This window comes from Miniopterus natalensis, chromosome 2 (genome assembly GCF_054644295.1).
Source record: "Miniopterus natalensis isolate mMinNat1 chromosome 2, mMinNat1.hap1, whole genome shotgun sequence".
Lineage (NCBI taxonomy): Eukaryota > Metazoa > Chordata > Mammalia > Chiroptera > Miniopteridae > Miniopterus > Miniopterus natalensis.
The window spans coordinates 137,644,934-137,661,058 of record NC_142082.1 but is presented as its reverse complement, the minus strand read 5'-3'; the positions used below and the strand labels follow the sequence as shown (position 1 = coordinate 137,661,058).

Genomic DNA, 16,125 nt, shown 5'->3' with positions numbered 1-16,125 from the left:
AAGCTTTTATTTAATTCACAAATCATGTCAGTTTACCTAGTGGTCAGAACCTACTGTGGTTTCAGCCACAAAGAATGTTGGTTCTGTTGAGGATGGTCAAGGGACCTGTGTGACGTAGCTGCTGCTGAGTTTCCGGTGAGATTCATTCCCAGTCACTTTGATGGAGTGTGTTACCCACCCAACTTGCCTGCTGACCATTATTTCATGGGCTTTCCAGGAAAAGGATTCCCAAACCCAGTGAACCTGGAAGCCCTGTGCCTCAGTGGTATGTTTACCTATACCCAAAAAGACTTCAGGCCCACCCAAAGGGCAGCTAAATGAGGGGTATTTTATACCCATTCAGGTCTGCTCACCTTGAACTCTGCTCCTTTTGGGACCCTTCCTGGAATGCAAGCTGTAGAAACAGTGCACCATCTGTTCTACCAACCACATGGAAAGAGAGTGAGATAGAGGGAGAGAACTACCAAAAACAGTTACTGGAATAGGACCTTGGAGATTTCATAACTGCTTCAGCAGGGCCTTATTGCCTCTGGAAGAACATAAACTTTAGGATGCTGTCCACTGGGAGGAGAGGAAAGGCTCGGGGGCAAAGAAAACTCAGTTCCACAGGTTGTCAAAATTCACCTTATTAGCAAAAGTTGAACTTATACTCCATGCCATCTACTAACTCAGCTCGTTTTATTTTTCAATAACTCCTCTGTAGTCATTGATGGTTCTTCTGCCATTCTACTTTCTTATCAACTTAAGGGAATCCCAAGCATTGGCCATGAGCGAAAGGTCTCAGTTGCCCTCCCCCTGACCCAGAAACTTAAGGGGGGAACTGCAAAAACAGGACAGAAGAACTAAGGACCCTGTCTTATATTTGGTACTGGGCATGTGGCCCAAGGCCTCCTGTCCTAGCTGGCTTCGGCTACAACCAGGGATCTTGCAATGTGTGATATTAGGAAACACTCTTGACCTAGTTCATCACTTCAACTAATAAACATTTCCAGAAAACCTAAGGACATGGCACAAATTCTCCATTCCAGAAGGGTCCCTACTCTTCCAACTTTCTCAAGTTCAGGATACATAAGGGAGGAAGTATTGATCTACGTATTAAATACAAGATGAGATAATTCAATAACTGTTGCACTTATATATACAGAGATTAAACAAATTAAGGATCATTAATCACAAGAATTTACTGTTATTTCTCAAACAGCTGGACTTCCACATTGACACATACATGATGCCTACCTCTTCCAGAGAAAGGCAGATATAGTTGCATATGGGTACACTGTAACTTGTGTTTACAAATACTACCCCCTTGGAATGTGGCTTTATGGGCCCAAACACGTGTGCTGTAGTTAAGTGGGTGTAGTAACACAGTTGTCTAGCCAACAGCCATTTCCCCCTCTTCCCTATATTCAGAAAACCCCACAGCATTCCTTGTGACAGTGTGTTAGCTCCAAAGGATTAATCACGATTCTTTTTGCTATACAGTCACTCTCCCAGCTTCCCCTGCAACTGGCTCTATGACCCAGCTATGGTGAACAAGATGTAAGAGGAATCAGCTGGGGACTCCAGTATCAACAGAAGAGAGCCCTCATTGCCCCTTCCTTTCTGCTGCAGCAGAAGTAGCAGCTGCAGTAGCCTTCTTTTTTAAAAAAAAAGTATATATTTATTGATTTCAGAGAGGAAAGAAGGGGGAGAGAGAGAGATAGAAACATCAATGATGAGAGAGTCATTGATCGAGCCCGCAACCCGGGCACGTGCCCTGACCGGGAATCGAACCCCAATCGCCTGGATCCCAGGCCGACGCTCAACCACCGAGCCATGCCCGGCCGGGCTGCAGCAGCCTTCTTTAAGGCCATGTGGTCACTAATACAGGGAGTAAAAGCTAACATTATTACAGGAGTACCTATTTTATAAATTAGCATATTATAACCTGCTTTTTTCATTTAAAACATAAGCATTTTTACACTTCATTATATATTCTTTGAAAATATAATTAAAAAAAAAAAAGTCTTTATTGATTCAGAGAGAGGAAGGGGGGAGAGAGAAACATCAATGATGAGAGTTATTGATCAGCTGCCTCCTGCACACACCCTACTGGGGATCGAGCCTGCAACCCCGGGCACGTGCCCTGACCGGGAATTGAACCTCGATCATAGGTCAATGCACAACCACTGAGCCACACTGGCTGGGCAAAAATTTAATTTTAATGGTTGTGTATAATTCCATAGAATGCACCATAATTTAACTAATTCTCTGTCAGAAATATAGGTAGTTCTCACTGTGGCCAGGTAGCTCAGCTGGTTGGAGCACTGCCCCTATGCACCAAGGTTGTGGATTCGATCCCATCAGGGCACATACAAGAATCAACCAATGAGCTCTGGTCAGTGTGGCTTAGTGGTTAGTGTTTTGGGCCCAGTTTGATTCCCAGTCAAGGGCACATACCTGGGTTGCAGGTTCAATTCCCAGTCCCCGTCAGGGAGTGTATGGGAGGCAACCAATGGATATGTCTCTCTCACTCATTGAAACACTGATGTTTCTCTCTCTCTCTCTCTCCCCCTCTCCCTCCCTTCCACTCTCTCTAAAAATCAATGGAAAAAATATCCTCAGGTGAGGATTAACAACAACAAAAAATCAACCAATGAATGCAAAAATAAGTGGAACAACAATTGATGTTTCTCCCTTCCTCTTTCTAAAATCAACAAATAGCCCAGCTGGGTGTGGCTCAGTGGTTGAGCATTGACCTAGGATCCAGGAGATCAGGGTTCGATTCCCAGTCAGGGAACATGCCTGGGTTGCGGGCTAGGCAGCTGATCAATGATTCTCTCATCATTGATGTTTCTATCTCTCTCCCTCTCCTATCCTCTCTGAAATCAATAAAGATATATTTAATAATAATAAAAAAAGGCAACCTACTGAATGGGGAAAAAAATCATATATATGATAAGAGGGTAATATTCAAAATATCTAAAGGACTCATACAACTCAATAGCAAAAACAAACAATTTGATTAAAAAATGGGCAGAAGATCTAAATAGACATTTTTCCAAAGAAGACATATAGATGGACAATAGGTATATGAAAAGGTGCTCAATATCATTAATCATGCAAATAAAAGCCACAAAATCTCCTCACACCTGTTAGAAGGACTACTATCAAAAGTCAAGAAGAGCCCGGCCGGGCGTGGCTCAGCGGTTAAGCGTCGACCTAGGATCCAGGCGATCCGGGTTCGATTCCCAGTCAAAGCATATGCCTGGTTGCGGGCTTGATCAATGACTCTCTTCTCATTGATGTTTCTATCTCTCCCTCTCCTTTCCTCTCTCTGAAATCAATAAAGATATATTAAAAATTAAAAATAAAGTCTATTAGTTTAAAAAAAAAAAAGTCAAGAAGAGACCTGGCCACGTAGTTCATTTGATTAGAGCACTGTTCCAATACGCCAATGTTGCAGGTTCCATCCCCGGTCAGGACACATACAAGAATCAACCAATGAATGCATAATTAAACGGCACATCAAAGCAACGTTTCTCTCTCCCTTCCCCCCTTAAAAAATATTTAGAAAGTCAAGAAGTAAGTGTTGGTGAGAATGTGGAGAAAAGGGAACCTTTGTGTATTATTGATGAGAATGTAAATTGGTACAGCAACTATGAAAAACAATATGGAGTTTCCTCAAGAAATTAAAAACAGAACTACCATGGAATCCAACAATTCCACTTCTGGATATGTACCCAAAGAAAATGAAAACACTATAATTTGAAAAGACATCTGTACTCCCACCTTTACTGCAGCATTATTTACAATAGCCAAGACAGAAGCAACCTGTGTTCATCAATGAATGAATGAATGAAGATGTGTATATATATACACACCACACACATACACACAAACTAATATTATTCAGCCATAAAAAAGGAAATCTTGCCATTAGCGACAACATGGTTGGACCTTGAGGGCATTATGCTAAGTAAAATGTAGTCAGAGAAAGACAAATAGCTTACGATCTCACTTATATGTAGAATCTTTTCTATAAAATTATTTATTTGTTTATTTTAGAGAGAGAGAGGGAGAAAGAAACATCAATTTGTTGCTCCACCCATCCATGCACTCACTGGTTGATTCTTTTTATATTTTTATTTTTAGAGGACATTTATTAAAGCTGGGGACAGTGAAACAAGGAAGGGCCTAGGATAGAAGCAGCAGCAGAAGAGGGACTAGGTGGGAAATGAGCCTAGGCTGGGCTGCTTTGGCTCACCAGGAAGTCAGAGAAAAGTGGGCCTTGGGGACTGGGTCAGGGGGTTAGCCCAGGATGAGCTGCTGCTGCCCACTGTTCCCTGGTTGCAAACCTGGTGGATTCTCTTAGAGTTTAGGAGATGTACGCCTGTGGAAGGGAAAGGGAAACGCACAGGTGTGCTCCTAGGAGGGAGAAGGAGAGTCACTGGTTGATTCTTGTACATTCCCTGACCAGGGATCAAATCCCAAAACCTTGGTATATCAGGATGATGCTCCAACCAACTGAACTACTTGGCTAGGGCTACATATAAAATCTTATAAAAAAAAAAAAAATTGCTCTGGCCAGTGTTGCTCAGTGGATTGGACATCATCCCGTGCACCAAAAGGTTGCAGGTTCAATTCCCAGTCAGGGCACATGCCTGGGTTGTGGGCTCGATCCCCATTAGGGGGGGTGCAGGAGGCAGCTGGTAAATGTTTCTTTCTCTCTCTCTCCCTTCCTCTTTCTCTAAAACAAATCAATAAAAAATCTTTAAAAAAAGGAGCTCAGATACAGAGAACAGATTGGTGGTCAGAGGCAGGGGGTAAAAGAGTGGGGATGGGTAAAATGGGTTAAGGGGGTCAAAAGATATAAACTTCTAGTTATAAAATAAGTCCTGGGGATGTAATGTATAGCATAGTGACAACAGTTAATAATACTGTACTGCATATTTGAAAATTGTTGAGACTAGATTTTAAAACCTCTCCTCACAAGAAAATAATTTTTTTTGTAATTTCATATGGTGATGGATTTTTTTTTTTTTTTAAATATCTATTGATTTCAGAGAGAAGAAAGGAGAGGGAGAGAGAGACAGAAACATCAATGATGAGAGAGTCATTGGTTGAGCCCGCAACCCGGGCATGTGCCCTGACTGGGAATCGAACCTGGATTGCCTGGATCCTAGGTCGACGCTCAACCGCTGAGCCACACCCGGCCAGGTGACTATTAACTAGACTTACTGCAGTGGTCTTTTCACAATGTGGTGATCATTTTGTAATAAATATCAAATTGTTATATTGTAAACCTGAAACTACTGTGTCAATTATACCTCATTTGGGGGGGGAAAAAAGAACTAGGAAGGAGATGGAGAAAAATGTGTCTGTGTGTTTGTGTGTGTGTGTGTATCTGTACACGCTTACACAATTTTATATTAAACACATCTGCATGCATATGCCTAGGATATCTCTGGGAGGATCCATAGAAACCTGGCAGCTTTGGTTGCCTCTGGGAAGAGGGGTGGGAATTACTTTTCACTGTATACTTTTTGTACCTTTGAATTTTGTACCACATATTATCTATTGAAAAAATAAAGTTTTTAAATTAAAAAAGAACTAAAGTCCTGGCTGGGTGGCTCAGTTGGTTGGAGCATCATCTCATACACCATAAAGGCTGTGGGTTCCATTACTGGTCAGGGCACATACCTAGGCTGTGGGTTCGATCCTCAGTTGAGGCGAGTATAGGAGGAAACTGATTGATGTTTCTCTTTCACATCAATGTTTCCCTCTCACATCGATGTCCCTCTCTAAAATCAATAAAAAAACATATCCTTGGGTGAGGATTAAAAAAAAAGAAAAAAGAAACTAAAGTCTAGGTAGGAGTAGGGTGACCAGGCAAGCAGAGTATTCCACATAAGTGAACGTAAGAAAGGTGTAAAGAAGAAAAGGGAGGGAAGAGAGCAGCTGAAGGGCCCTGATACAATCTCCACTGTTCCCCTCCATCGCAAACCTTCCCACTGTGCTCTCTGCAAACCTAGTTCTAAATAACACTTCCCACCCACTCTATCCTTTATAATTCTTTACCTTTGTTTATACAAAGCTCACTCTGGCCTCTCCTAAAACTTGGCTCACCTCCCAAGAGACCTCATGCACCTGGAACATCTTCCAGGGGAGACTACTCCTTCTCCTGAACCCCACAGACTTATATTGGGAGGCGGGGTTTGCATTCTTTTTGCACCCCAATGCTGCTTCCCCATCGTTATTCTCAGAGCAGTAAAAATTTCAGCTCCTTTAGAGATAATGCCAATCTGATAACTGTCTCTACCTTCTTTCAACTCTGTCATTCACTAAATACATGGACACTCAATATTACTGAAGGGTATGGCATCCTAAATACTGCTATCATCCTGGCATCTTCAATGTACATTGTAGGTCGCTCGATAATTAGCATCAGAGTTCCTCATTGTGGTAGACATTGTTGGTTTCCTCCCCAATGTCCTTTCCACTCCTCCCCATTTGGATGAACTTCAATTCACCTTCAGTGGCAAGGACATGCTATGAGTTGGCCACAAGGGTGGGCAATAACCCATGCCTAAGCCAATCAGGGCATGATATTTCCCTGGCCATAATGATTATAATGTTTGAGGGTGGACAGGCATTTTTCTAAGTTGGTTTAGTCAGAGTGAAGTCTAAGAACTGACTCCAATGGTCAAGAGAAGCTCACTCACTTCCTCTTGTGGTATAAAGCTGTCATGGTTGCGCAGCTAAGCCACATCTGGCTCCAGGAGGGGACCCAAGGAAGGAGCTAACACATGGGAAACAGTGGCAAGAGAATTAGAGAACAGATCCCTTTTGTTATGTCCTGAACTTCTGGGTCACCATGAACCCAAAACCCACACAACCTCCTGAATATAAAATAGAGGAAATACCAGCTAGCTCATATGTTGGGAAGATTAAAGGAAATCTACCAGACACTTATATACCACTTACTCTGTGCCAGGCCCATTCTGTTTTACAAATATTAACACATTTAATTCTCCCCACAGCCCTATGGGGTAGATACCATTATCCTAATTTCACAGATGAGGGAACGGAAGCACATAGAGATAACAACTGCTAGACGTTGCCAGTAAACACGTGACAGAACCTGGATTCCTCTCTAAGCAGGCTGCTCTGAAGAGCGCAAAGTCTTTAGCACCCCCTGTGCTGCTTCTCTGAGATAACTGAGCCCCTCATGCAGTACCTGCTTTGTGGAGGCCTCCAGGAATGGTCGCTAACTTCTCATCATCCTTATTTCTGTTTACAACCCACTACTAGTCTTCTGAGAAGCTTTCTCCAACTAACAAACATCAGTTTCTGCCCATAAAGTTAACTTAATGGCTCAGCCTTCCTGACCTCCACCCACTGACTGCATGACCAGGTAGCCCAGCCTCCAACAGGACATGCTTGACAGGGAATTGAGGGACCCAGTGCGTGAAGGTGGGCCTGGCCGGGCTGCCTCCCTGCCGGCACAGAAGAGACGTTTGGTAAAAGTCTGGGGGAAGAAGCTGCCCAACGCTGCGCAGAGGTGTCTGAGCAAAGGGCTGGAGAAGCTCGCCTGCAGTTCCAAGGGGACCCGTGAGGTCCCGGCAGGGTGGCTGGCACCTATGAAGCCGCAGTAGGGAGAAACTTCGACTAGGTGAGACTGGGGCAGATGATGGGCTTAATTCCAAATCTTAACATTTACTTCAACTGCCATCTCATTTCAAAAAATAAAAACTTTGGGGTTAGTGTTCCAAGTCACACAGCAACTCAGTGTCCTCTGTTCACTCCCTACCAAACAGTAAGCGGAAGCTAAAGGGACCGCACCACTCTCCCCAGCCAGTAAGTGCTTCCTACAAGCTGACCTCTAACCGGCCTGCTGCAGCTGCGGCTCCAACCCTTCCCTTGGTTCCGAGTTCTCTTGCCAGGAAAATATTCCCGCCCACACTAAACGGAGAACTCGGGGATGAGCAAAGGACATACCCTGAGGAGCCCCGCACCGTTTTAGGGCCAGGGGTGGGGACTGTAAATTGCTAATTGCCTTTCAGTTCCGGGACAAGAATCGCGCCTAAAAGAACAGCAGTCACTAACCGCAGCCACCGGCCGGAAGTCGCCTCCCAGCTTCCTTTTCGAGCTATAGGGGCGTTTCCTGGAGCCCGCGGGAGCGCGGGGACTACGACTCCCGGCATGCTCCGGGGCGCCGCGGTTAACCCCTCAGGGCCCACGGCCGCCAGGCGCCCCGCCTCCGTCCCTTACCTGGATCCCGCAGGGTGAGTTTTGCGGAGCTGGGAAGGGACTCTCCCCTTTATTTAAGTCGTGTGGGGGTGTGTGTGTGTGTGTGTGTGTGTGTGTGTGTGTGTGTGTGTGTGTGTGTGTGTGTGTGTGTGTGTGTGTGTGTGTGTGTGTGTGTGTGTGTGTGTGTGTGTAATGTACTCCCAAGAAATGATTCTGATTTTCCTAAAATGGGACAATTGCAGTAATGAGATTCAGACGCTTTATTTTGCTAGAGAAGACTCAGCATCTACTCTGAACCGCGGGGCCTAAATGAAATCACTACTGTCTTCCTCTGAATGCTACCTAAATCCTCTCCTTTCGCCCCAGAACAAAAGTAGCCAGCAACCCCTCCCCTCTCCCTAAGGCCCCCGACTTAGACCCTTTTCTTGTGCCTCGAGCAAGCTTTGTAACCTGGTACCTGAGTCAAGGTTTTTATTATCCCTCTGGTTGGGGGCGAGGGGTGGAGTGAGTACTCCTGGAGCCCATAGGAACTCCCACATCCTTTTGGATTAGAGATTTTAGAATTTAGGCCCTTTCTCTTTCTGAGCGTGCCCTTCCCCTCAGGGTGTCACCAGGGGTCCCTGCAGATTCAGCAGGCACCCTACCTTTATCTGAGTTGAATGGCCAAGGGCTTGTGGAAAGGCCTTGTGAGTATGGGTTGTGAGTGTTAAACTGGTCGTTCCCCCCCCTTAAAACAACATGGCACAGGAGGCCGGGTGGGGGGTAGGAGGTGTGTCACACTCCGTTTTCTATTACTATCCTTTCTCTGTATTGTGCACAGTTCCAGTTCTTGGCTGGAAGGGAGGAGGACAGTGACAACAAGTATTGGGGATTATTAGGCTGTAGGGTCAACTACCCCTGCTCCTCATCCTTGGTCAGAGGGAAGTGGAGAGGATGTTTGTTTTTCACACCTTTCACTGCTCCCAGACCCCACTTTATTCCAGTTCACAAGGCCCCCCTCCCTGCCTCAGTCTTCAAGAGTCTAAAGCTGCTAGAAAAAGGGGCTACTCTGAGTCAGGAGGTCGAGGGCCTGGAATGCCTGGATCCCCTTCTTTGCCTCACCCCTATCTCAGTGTCACTAGCATGCATCTTGCCCTCACCCAGGAGGTTAATTCCCCCATTCTGGGCAGTCTCTAGCTTTTTTCCCTTGCCCCCAAAGGGGTCATTGTTCTGACCAGCCTTTGGGGCAGGGTAGACAGAAAGGAGAAGACCTTGGGGCAGGAGTCCTGAACCATAGGAGGCCAGGGGAGTGAGAGCAGGCCGGCATATCTCTCCTCTATCTCACCCTCCCCACCGCCAACTGGCTCCCTGCCTCTGCTCCCGCCCCTTAACATCCCAGACTCCCTGGCTATTTAAACAGAGATGGGTGCCCCCATCGGCACACTGTCCTTTGGCCACCGGACATCATGCCTCCCAAGAAAGATGTTCCTGTGAAGAAACCAGCAGGGCCCTCTATCCCCAAGCCTGCTACCAAGCCAGCAGCAGGGGCCCCTACAGCCAAGACCAAGACTGAGCCAGCAGCAGTCTCTTCAGCCTCTGAGAAAACATGGGAGCCCCCCATTGATCTCTCCAAAGTGGTGGTGAGTCCCCGGAAAGTGGAGAAAGAATTTGGAGGGAGTGGTACAAGGGTGGGATACAGCCTAGGGAATTAGGAGGTATCTAGAAGGTAGGAATCAGTGAGCACTGAACTGATATTGGGGGTTCCTCTTGGTCCCTCATTTGGAAGCAACCAGGCTTATGACTCTGCTAGTATCTTTGTTGTTCTCTCCTCTAACCTGTAACACATGTGTGTATATATACACATACACAGACACTCACTCACTGACTTCCCTGCTGGAGGCAGGGACTGGGAGATGGGGAACATCTGGGTTCCCAGGACAGTTTCAAGGTGAAGGGAGGGAGCTACTGCCTGTACTTGGCTGACTGTTCAACTCTAAAGGCCACATCTCTGAACCCCAGGAGGGAAGGCTAAAGAGGACAGACTTGTTAGACAATCACAGCTGGGGGCCAGGAGTAAATTTAGCTTTTGTTCAGCCCCCAGTTATGTGAGGGATGCAGGGCTCAGGGCAGTGGAGGGAGGGGAACAGGTGGCATGGGATTAACCCTGTTCCCAGGAAACCCTCCCCCCTGATAATTCCTTCTCTTGGGATTCTCCCAAGGTCCAGATCTGGGAATGGGACTGAGGTGGCTGGGCTCCCAGCCTGGTCTCTTTGGGCCCCTCCCCAGAAGTGGCTGGCAGTTGGTTGGGAGGAGTGCTACAGAGGGATGGAACGAGCCTCGTCATCCCTCCTCACCTGCTCTTTTCTTCCACAGATCCAGTTTAACAAGGACCAGCTGGAGGGTAAGGAAAAGTTGGTCTCCTGAGCCCACTGTCCAGACCCAAGCCCCTGGTCAGATTCTCTTTCAATTCCCCTAAATCCAGTCCCAACCTTGAAACCTCCCACACTAGTCCTATGTGTCCCCTGTTCTGCCCAGCTCTAACACATGGTTTCTGAACTTCCTTTCTGTCTGAGGGTAATGGGAAACTCTGGTCAACACTGGTACCTCTTTATACTTCAGAGTTCAAGGAGGCCTTTGAGCTGTTTGACCGAGTAGGGGATGGCAAGATCCTGTACAGCCAGTGTGGGGATGTGATGAGGGCCCTGGGCCAGAACCCTACCAACGCCGAGGTGCTCAAGGTTCTGGGGAACCCCAAGAGTGATGGTGAGGGCGCCCCTGGAACAATGAGGGTTTTCAGTTTGGTGGTGGAACTGAGGAATGTTGGTAAGGTGACAAAGGATTCCAGGGTGGGTCTCATGACTTCAAAAACTGTCAAACCCAAGGGTAGAAAAGCATCCTGAATGTTGAACAGGATGAAAGCCTTCATGGTTGGGATGGGAGCTGGGTCCTAGGTGACAGCACAGTGACCTCTCCCTCACCTCTCAAACCTTCAGAGCTAAAGTCCCGGCGTGTGGACTTCGAGACTTTCCTGCCCATGCTCCAGGCCGTGTCCAAGAACCGAGACCAAGGCACATATGAGGACTACCTGGAGGGGCTTCGGGTGTTTGACAAAGAAGGGAACGGCAAAGTCATGGGAGCAGAGCTCAGACATGTCCTCACCACCCTGGGTGAGGCACAGACCAGAACTCCTGTGGAGTGGAGAGAAGAGGGTGGACCAAAAAGAAGGTTGCCAAGTAGGAAGGGTCAGGGAGGGATTACTGTCCTGTAGGTCATGGGCAGGAGACTGAGAAGGTCAGAGCAGTGGGGCCAGAATCTGAAGGGCTTCCTCTTGCAGAGGCTAAAGTGAGAGAGGGCACAGATGCCTCCCAAAGGGCAGAGGAAAGGGGAAGAGGTGGGAGACTCGAGTTTCCGTTTTGGAAGAGATGCTGGTGCTCTGTGATCTGGTACTTTCTTTTAACTCTCTGGAATTTAGTTTCATTGTCAAAGCTTTCACCTGGTGCTAATGCAGGTGAAATGGATGGCAAGATGCAGAAACACGTTCAAGGCATAACCATTACAAGGAAAAGATTGCTTTGAAGTTCTGTTGCTATGGGCAAATCTACAGGGTGGGAGAAGAGGAGGTACCACACGCAATAGCGGAATAGCGTGCACTGGTTGGTGAGGAAGGGAAGACAGAGGCTAAAATGTTGTGTCTGGCTGGGGCTCAGGAGAGAAGATGACTGAAGAGGAAGTGGAGACTGTTCTGGCAGGACATGAAGACAGCAATGGCTGCATCAACTATGAAGGTGAGGGGGTCGAGGAGCAGAAGGGGCAGAGGAGGAGGAGAACCCCGGGGCCTGGATTATCTAAAGTCAGATGGATCATCTAAGTGCCTGCTTCTGAAGCCCCTCTTGCCTCCTCTCTCTGCAGCCTTCTTGAAGCACATCCTAAGCGTTTGAGCTCCACAGGTAGGGCTCTTCCACTCGCCTTGAGAGACTAGTCTCCTTCCAATCCCTCCACCAGGGTAGAAAAGCGGGAAGCGCGTTTTCATGTTCTGCTGCGTGTGAGCACCCGGGTTTGGCAACTTTTCATCTTTTTCCACAGATGCCGAGGTCGGACACTGAGCCTCCCGCAGGCGGAAGCACGTTCCTACCACTAGGAGGCCACCTATTGTTTCAAAATAAAGAGATGGTTCCTCCCTTGGCCTCCGACTGTTGCTTTCTTCAGAGGTCGGGGTGGAAGGGAGGGAAACGGGGGCTCTCCTCTCCCAATCCGTTATCCTCTGATCGGAGCAGATTCCTTGCGCCCCTCCCCATTCCATCCCCCGGTGCGTTTCGGTGTCGCAGGTAAGGCTCTGGAGAACTGAACTGCGGCAGGCCCGCTCCTTCATTACTAATGTAGCAACTCATCTGCATAAGCCCAGGCAGGAATCCTATTGGCTGGGTCCGCTTAGGGTGACGTCATTGGGACGTCCTAAGACTAGGGTTGGGCCCGGAGCCGGAGCCATTACTGCAGGAAAAGGTCCCGCAGAGCTCAGCGGCCAAGATGGTGGGGAACGGGGCCTGGGAGGATGAGCGGGATTTGGGGCGAGAGGCGGGAAGCCGGAGGGGTAGGGGGTGCGGAGAAGGCAGAGGTAGGGGGCAAAGTGAACCTGAGGGCCTGGAAGATTAGAGTTGGGGTTGGAAAGTTTGGGGTCTTGTCCTGCTGGGAAGCGAGCGAATCCCCTGCACGGAACAGGAGTTTGTGGTTGAGCTTGTGGGACTGGGATAGAAGCTTGGGGGACTGGAGTTCAGATGTTGACCACTCCCCTCTTCTCTGAGCAGTGTGACTTCACCGAGGACCAGACCGCAGGTAGGTAACTGACCTCTACTAAGGTCACACTTAGGGAGACACACCCCCCCACCTACCCCCCAACCTGTCACCTCTTCAGAACCCCCAGGGGGGTACCTCCTGGATTTCCTCTGTCTCCTTCTGGAGCCTCCATTTTCTTTTCTCACTCTTTCTTCCTCCCTCTCCTTCCACTCTAGATCTGAGCCCCAAGCACTGGGAGAGTTTTAGGTGGTGTGGGTATGTGAAACAACTTGGTCACCTAATGCCTGCTGTGTGTGGGGCTTGGGGAGAGTGTCTGAAGCTGCCTGTGCGCCTCCATCCCTTAATGAGCTTCTTCTGCCTCTTCTCTCCTTCTGTGACAATTCTCCCCCTCCCCCAGCTTGGAATTGTGAAGACTAAAAAGCAATGACCTGGTATTTTGTAAAAGTGGGGAGGGGGGTCTGCTGAGGATACTTTTGCTGAAGGGGAGGGGTGGGAAGTGGCAGGCTGGGTTGACCCCAGTCCCAGGCTGCTGCTCCCACTTCCTTATAAGGACAGGACCCAGACAGGGCGGTGGCAAATTCCTGCCCTGAGTAGTGTAGTGAGGAGGCTGGGCCGGCTTGCCTCTGGCGGATGGGGTGTGTAAGTGGATGTTACTACTGTGCTTAGAGGGGAGGAAGGCTGTGTCTTTATGTGGGACACCTGAGTTGGGAGGGATGGACACTGGGTCCCTCTTAGAGGACTTGGGTGTACAGTAGAATAAATATCTGGTTTCCTCAGCATGATTAAAGTTGAATGGGCAATGGACACCATGAGGGTTTGGGTTAACCGCATGTGCCCAGTGCTGATGTTTATCTGAATCCTCAGAATTCAAGGAGGCCTTCCAGTTGTTTGACCGAACAGGGGATGGCAAGATCCTGTACAGCCAGTGTGGGGACGTGATGAGGGCCCTGGGCCAGAACCCCACCAACGCCGAGGTGCTCAAAGTCTTGGGAAACCCCAAGAGTGATGGTGAGGGTCCCCAAGAACTCCTCAGTGCAGTAGTGTGCCCACGGTTCTTCAGCTAAGAGTTTCCTTTATCTTCATAGGCCCCAAACTCAAGCAGGTCTTGTCTCAAGTAGCAAACTCTATGGATTTCTTCTGCTTTGAGTGGGAGCAGTCTGTTTGGTTGTGATCCCTGTAATCCCCTCAGTTCTGAGAACTTGTGTGACTTTCCTTTTGCCTCCTTTATGGCAGAGATGAATGTGAAGGTGTTGGACTTTGAGCACTTCCTGCCCATGCTGCAGACTGTGGCCAAGAACAAGGACCAGGGCACTTATGAGGACTATGTTGAAGGCCTTAGGGTGTTTGACAAGGAAGGGAACGGCACTGTCATGGGTGCTGAGATCCGACATGTTCTTGTCACACTGGGTAAGGCTCTACCCTTGCTCATTGAGCAGAAGTGCCACCTGATCCTTCACCTGTCACTGTGTCCAAAATGCTTTCTTTCCCTCTGCAGGTGAGAAGATGACAGAGGAAGAAGTAGAGATGCTGGTGGCAGGGCATGAGGACAGCAATGGTTGTATCAACTATGAAGGTGAGTGACGAATTGGGGCTCTCGTGGAGGAAGGAGCCATATGGGGCAGGTCAAGTACAGTCTGGGGCTTTCCTTATACCTGGACTTGGGCTCAAAAAAGTGCCAGAAGGCAAGAGGCAGGGCCCCGCCCAGCCCAGGAGTGGGAGGCCAGGGGTATATGACAAGAAAGGAAGGGGCAATATGGTGTGAAGGGTGGGGAAGGAATGGGAAGTAAAATGAATGGAATGTCTATGTCCCCACTGCCTGACCCCTTCATCCCATGTGTGTCTTGTCTTCACCATTAATGTCTCTTCCTTCCTGCAGCATTTGTGAGGCATATCCTGTCGGGGTGACGGGCCCGTGGGGCGGGTACGGCTCCTCCCAGCCTCCCCTTCTCTAGTTGACCCCCCCAGTGTTTTTCTTCCCAACCTTTGCTCTCTGTCCCCTGCCCTACCCCTACTACCATCTGACTTCTGGCATGTTTCTGCATGGAACTGACTGGGGAGGGGAAGGGAGGGGAGGGGAGGCCGTCCTCGAAGAGGAAGACAGCCTGGGGGTATGGTACCTCCTCTCCTAGAATGGGCTCTGAAGTTTTATTTATAGGGCCCTGGGTGCTGGTGTCTGGGAACTGTCACCAGCCTATCCCCGTCTTGCTTTAGGGTGATCCTTTAGCCCTGGAGCACTGGCGGTTGGCATAGGGGGTGGGTTGCCTGCCCCATTGTTTTGCTGTAGCTTAACAGTCTCTTCCCCTTTCTTCTGCTGGGCAGCTTGGAGGTACCCTAACCCAAAACTCTGTCTTCTCCTCCTGCCAATGGCTGACAGTAGCTTTAGGTGTAGTTAAGAACTTTTCTGCCTCTGCTGTGTTCTTGCTGCTCAGGGTGGGCTGGGGAACTAACAGCTGATGGGAGGGGAGCTGGGGACCAAGAGAACTGGTGAGACTCAAGGTGACTCCTCTGCAAACCGACCTCAAGGTTGGTTGCTGTGGGCACGTCCCTTCTTATGCCACCTTTGTGGTCTCATGGTCTCCTGGCCCCTGGTGGACCCCTCCCCTTGGCCCTGCTTCCTGGTTTATACCTCTCTCCTTTCCACAGAGCTCGTCCGCATGGTGCTGAATGGCTGAAGACATTCCCAGTGTGCCCAGAGCCTTGTGCCTTCCCCTGTGTGAGACTGTGTATTAGCCCCAAAGGCTTCGTAGGTTCTCTTGTCACAGCACTTTTCCCAGCTTGTATCTCTTGGATGATGTTTGCCATCAGCATTCACCAAATAAACTCACTCTCTGTGCCCTAAATGTGGTTCTGCTTTCCTTCCTGAGCAGGGTGAAGGGGCAAGAGAGAGCCCAGAGTTAGTGGACCAGGGACAGGGGAAAGCTGGGGAAGGGCCTGTAGGAGCCATCTTTGCCTCATTGAAGAAATGCTGACCCCATCCATTGATGCTTCAAAGGCTACCCCTTGCGGGATGAGGAAAGCCATAAATCTCTGTAGGACCAAGGCTGGCCAGCCTTGTTCTAGGCCACATCAGGCTGACTCCTCGCCTAGCACTCCAGCTCCTTAAACCCAGCCCTGATCCTCCCA

General features: G+C 48.7%; 2 protein-coding genes across 2 annotated transcripts; both read left to right on the top strand.

Moving 5' to 3' along the window:
- Nucleotides 1-8,184: 8,184 nt before the first annotated feature.
- Nucleotides 8,185-12,392, top strand: MYL6B (myosin light chain 6B). Its single transcript, XM_016224471.2, has 8 exons — nt 8,185-8,267; nt 9,632-9,851; nt 10,585-10,612; nt 10,831-10,974; nt 11,205-11,378; nt 11,919-11,996; nt 12,121-12,158; nt 12,295-12,392. The coding sequence occupies exons 1-7, from the start codon at nt 8,185-8,187 to the stop codon at nt 12,147-12,149; spliced, it is 756 nt and encodes a 251-aa protein (XP_016079957.2). The 3' UTR covers nt 12,150-12,158; nt 12,295-12,392.
- Nucleotides 12,240-15,842, top strand: MYL6 (myosin light chain 6). The gene is made up of 7 exons (XM_087813759.1): nt 12,240-12,251; nt 12,486-12,536; nt 13,014-13,041; nt 13,867-14,010; nt 14,236-14,409; nt 14,498-14,575; nt 15,646-15,842. Exons 1-7 carry the CDS (start codon nt 12,240-12,242, stop codon nt 15,672-15,674), a joined length of 516 nt encoding a protein of 171 aa, XP_087669885.1. The 3' UTR covers nt 15,675-15,842.
- Nucleotides 15,843-16,125: the final 283 nt, after the last annotated feature.

Bases quoted from the DNA above. Each gene is read 5' to 3' on its own strand.
- MYL6B (XM_016224471.2), top strand. From the start codon at position 8,185: ATGCTCCGGGGCGCCGCGGTTAACCCCTCAGGGCCCACGGCCGCCAGG. The intron at 10,613-10,830 runs GTAAGGAAAAGT...TTTATACTTCAG, and splicing joins TAACAAGGACCAGCTGGAGG to AGTTCAAGGAGGCCTTTGAG. The intron at 10,975-11,204 runs GTGAGGGCGCCC...TCAAACCTTCAG, and splicing joins GGGGAACCCCAAGAGTGATG to AGCTAAAGTCCCGGCGTGTG.
- MYL6 (XM_087813759.1), top strand. The intron at 12,537-13,013 runs GTAAGGCTCTGG...TTCTCTGAGCAG, and splicing joins GGTGCGTTTCGGTGTCGCAG to TGTGACTTCACCGAGGACCA. The intron at 14,410-14,497 runs GTAAGGCTCTAC...TTCCCTCTGCAG, and splicing joins ACATGTTCTTGTCACACTGG to GTGAGAAGATGACAGAGGAA.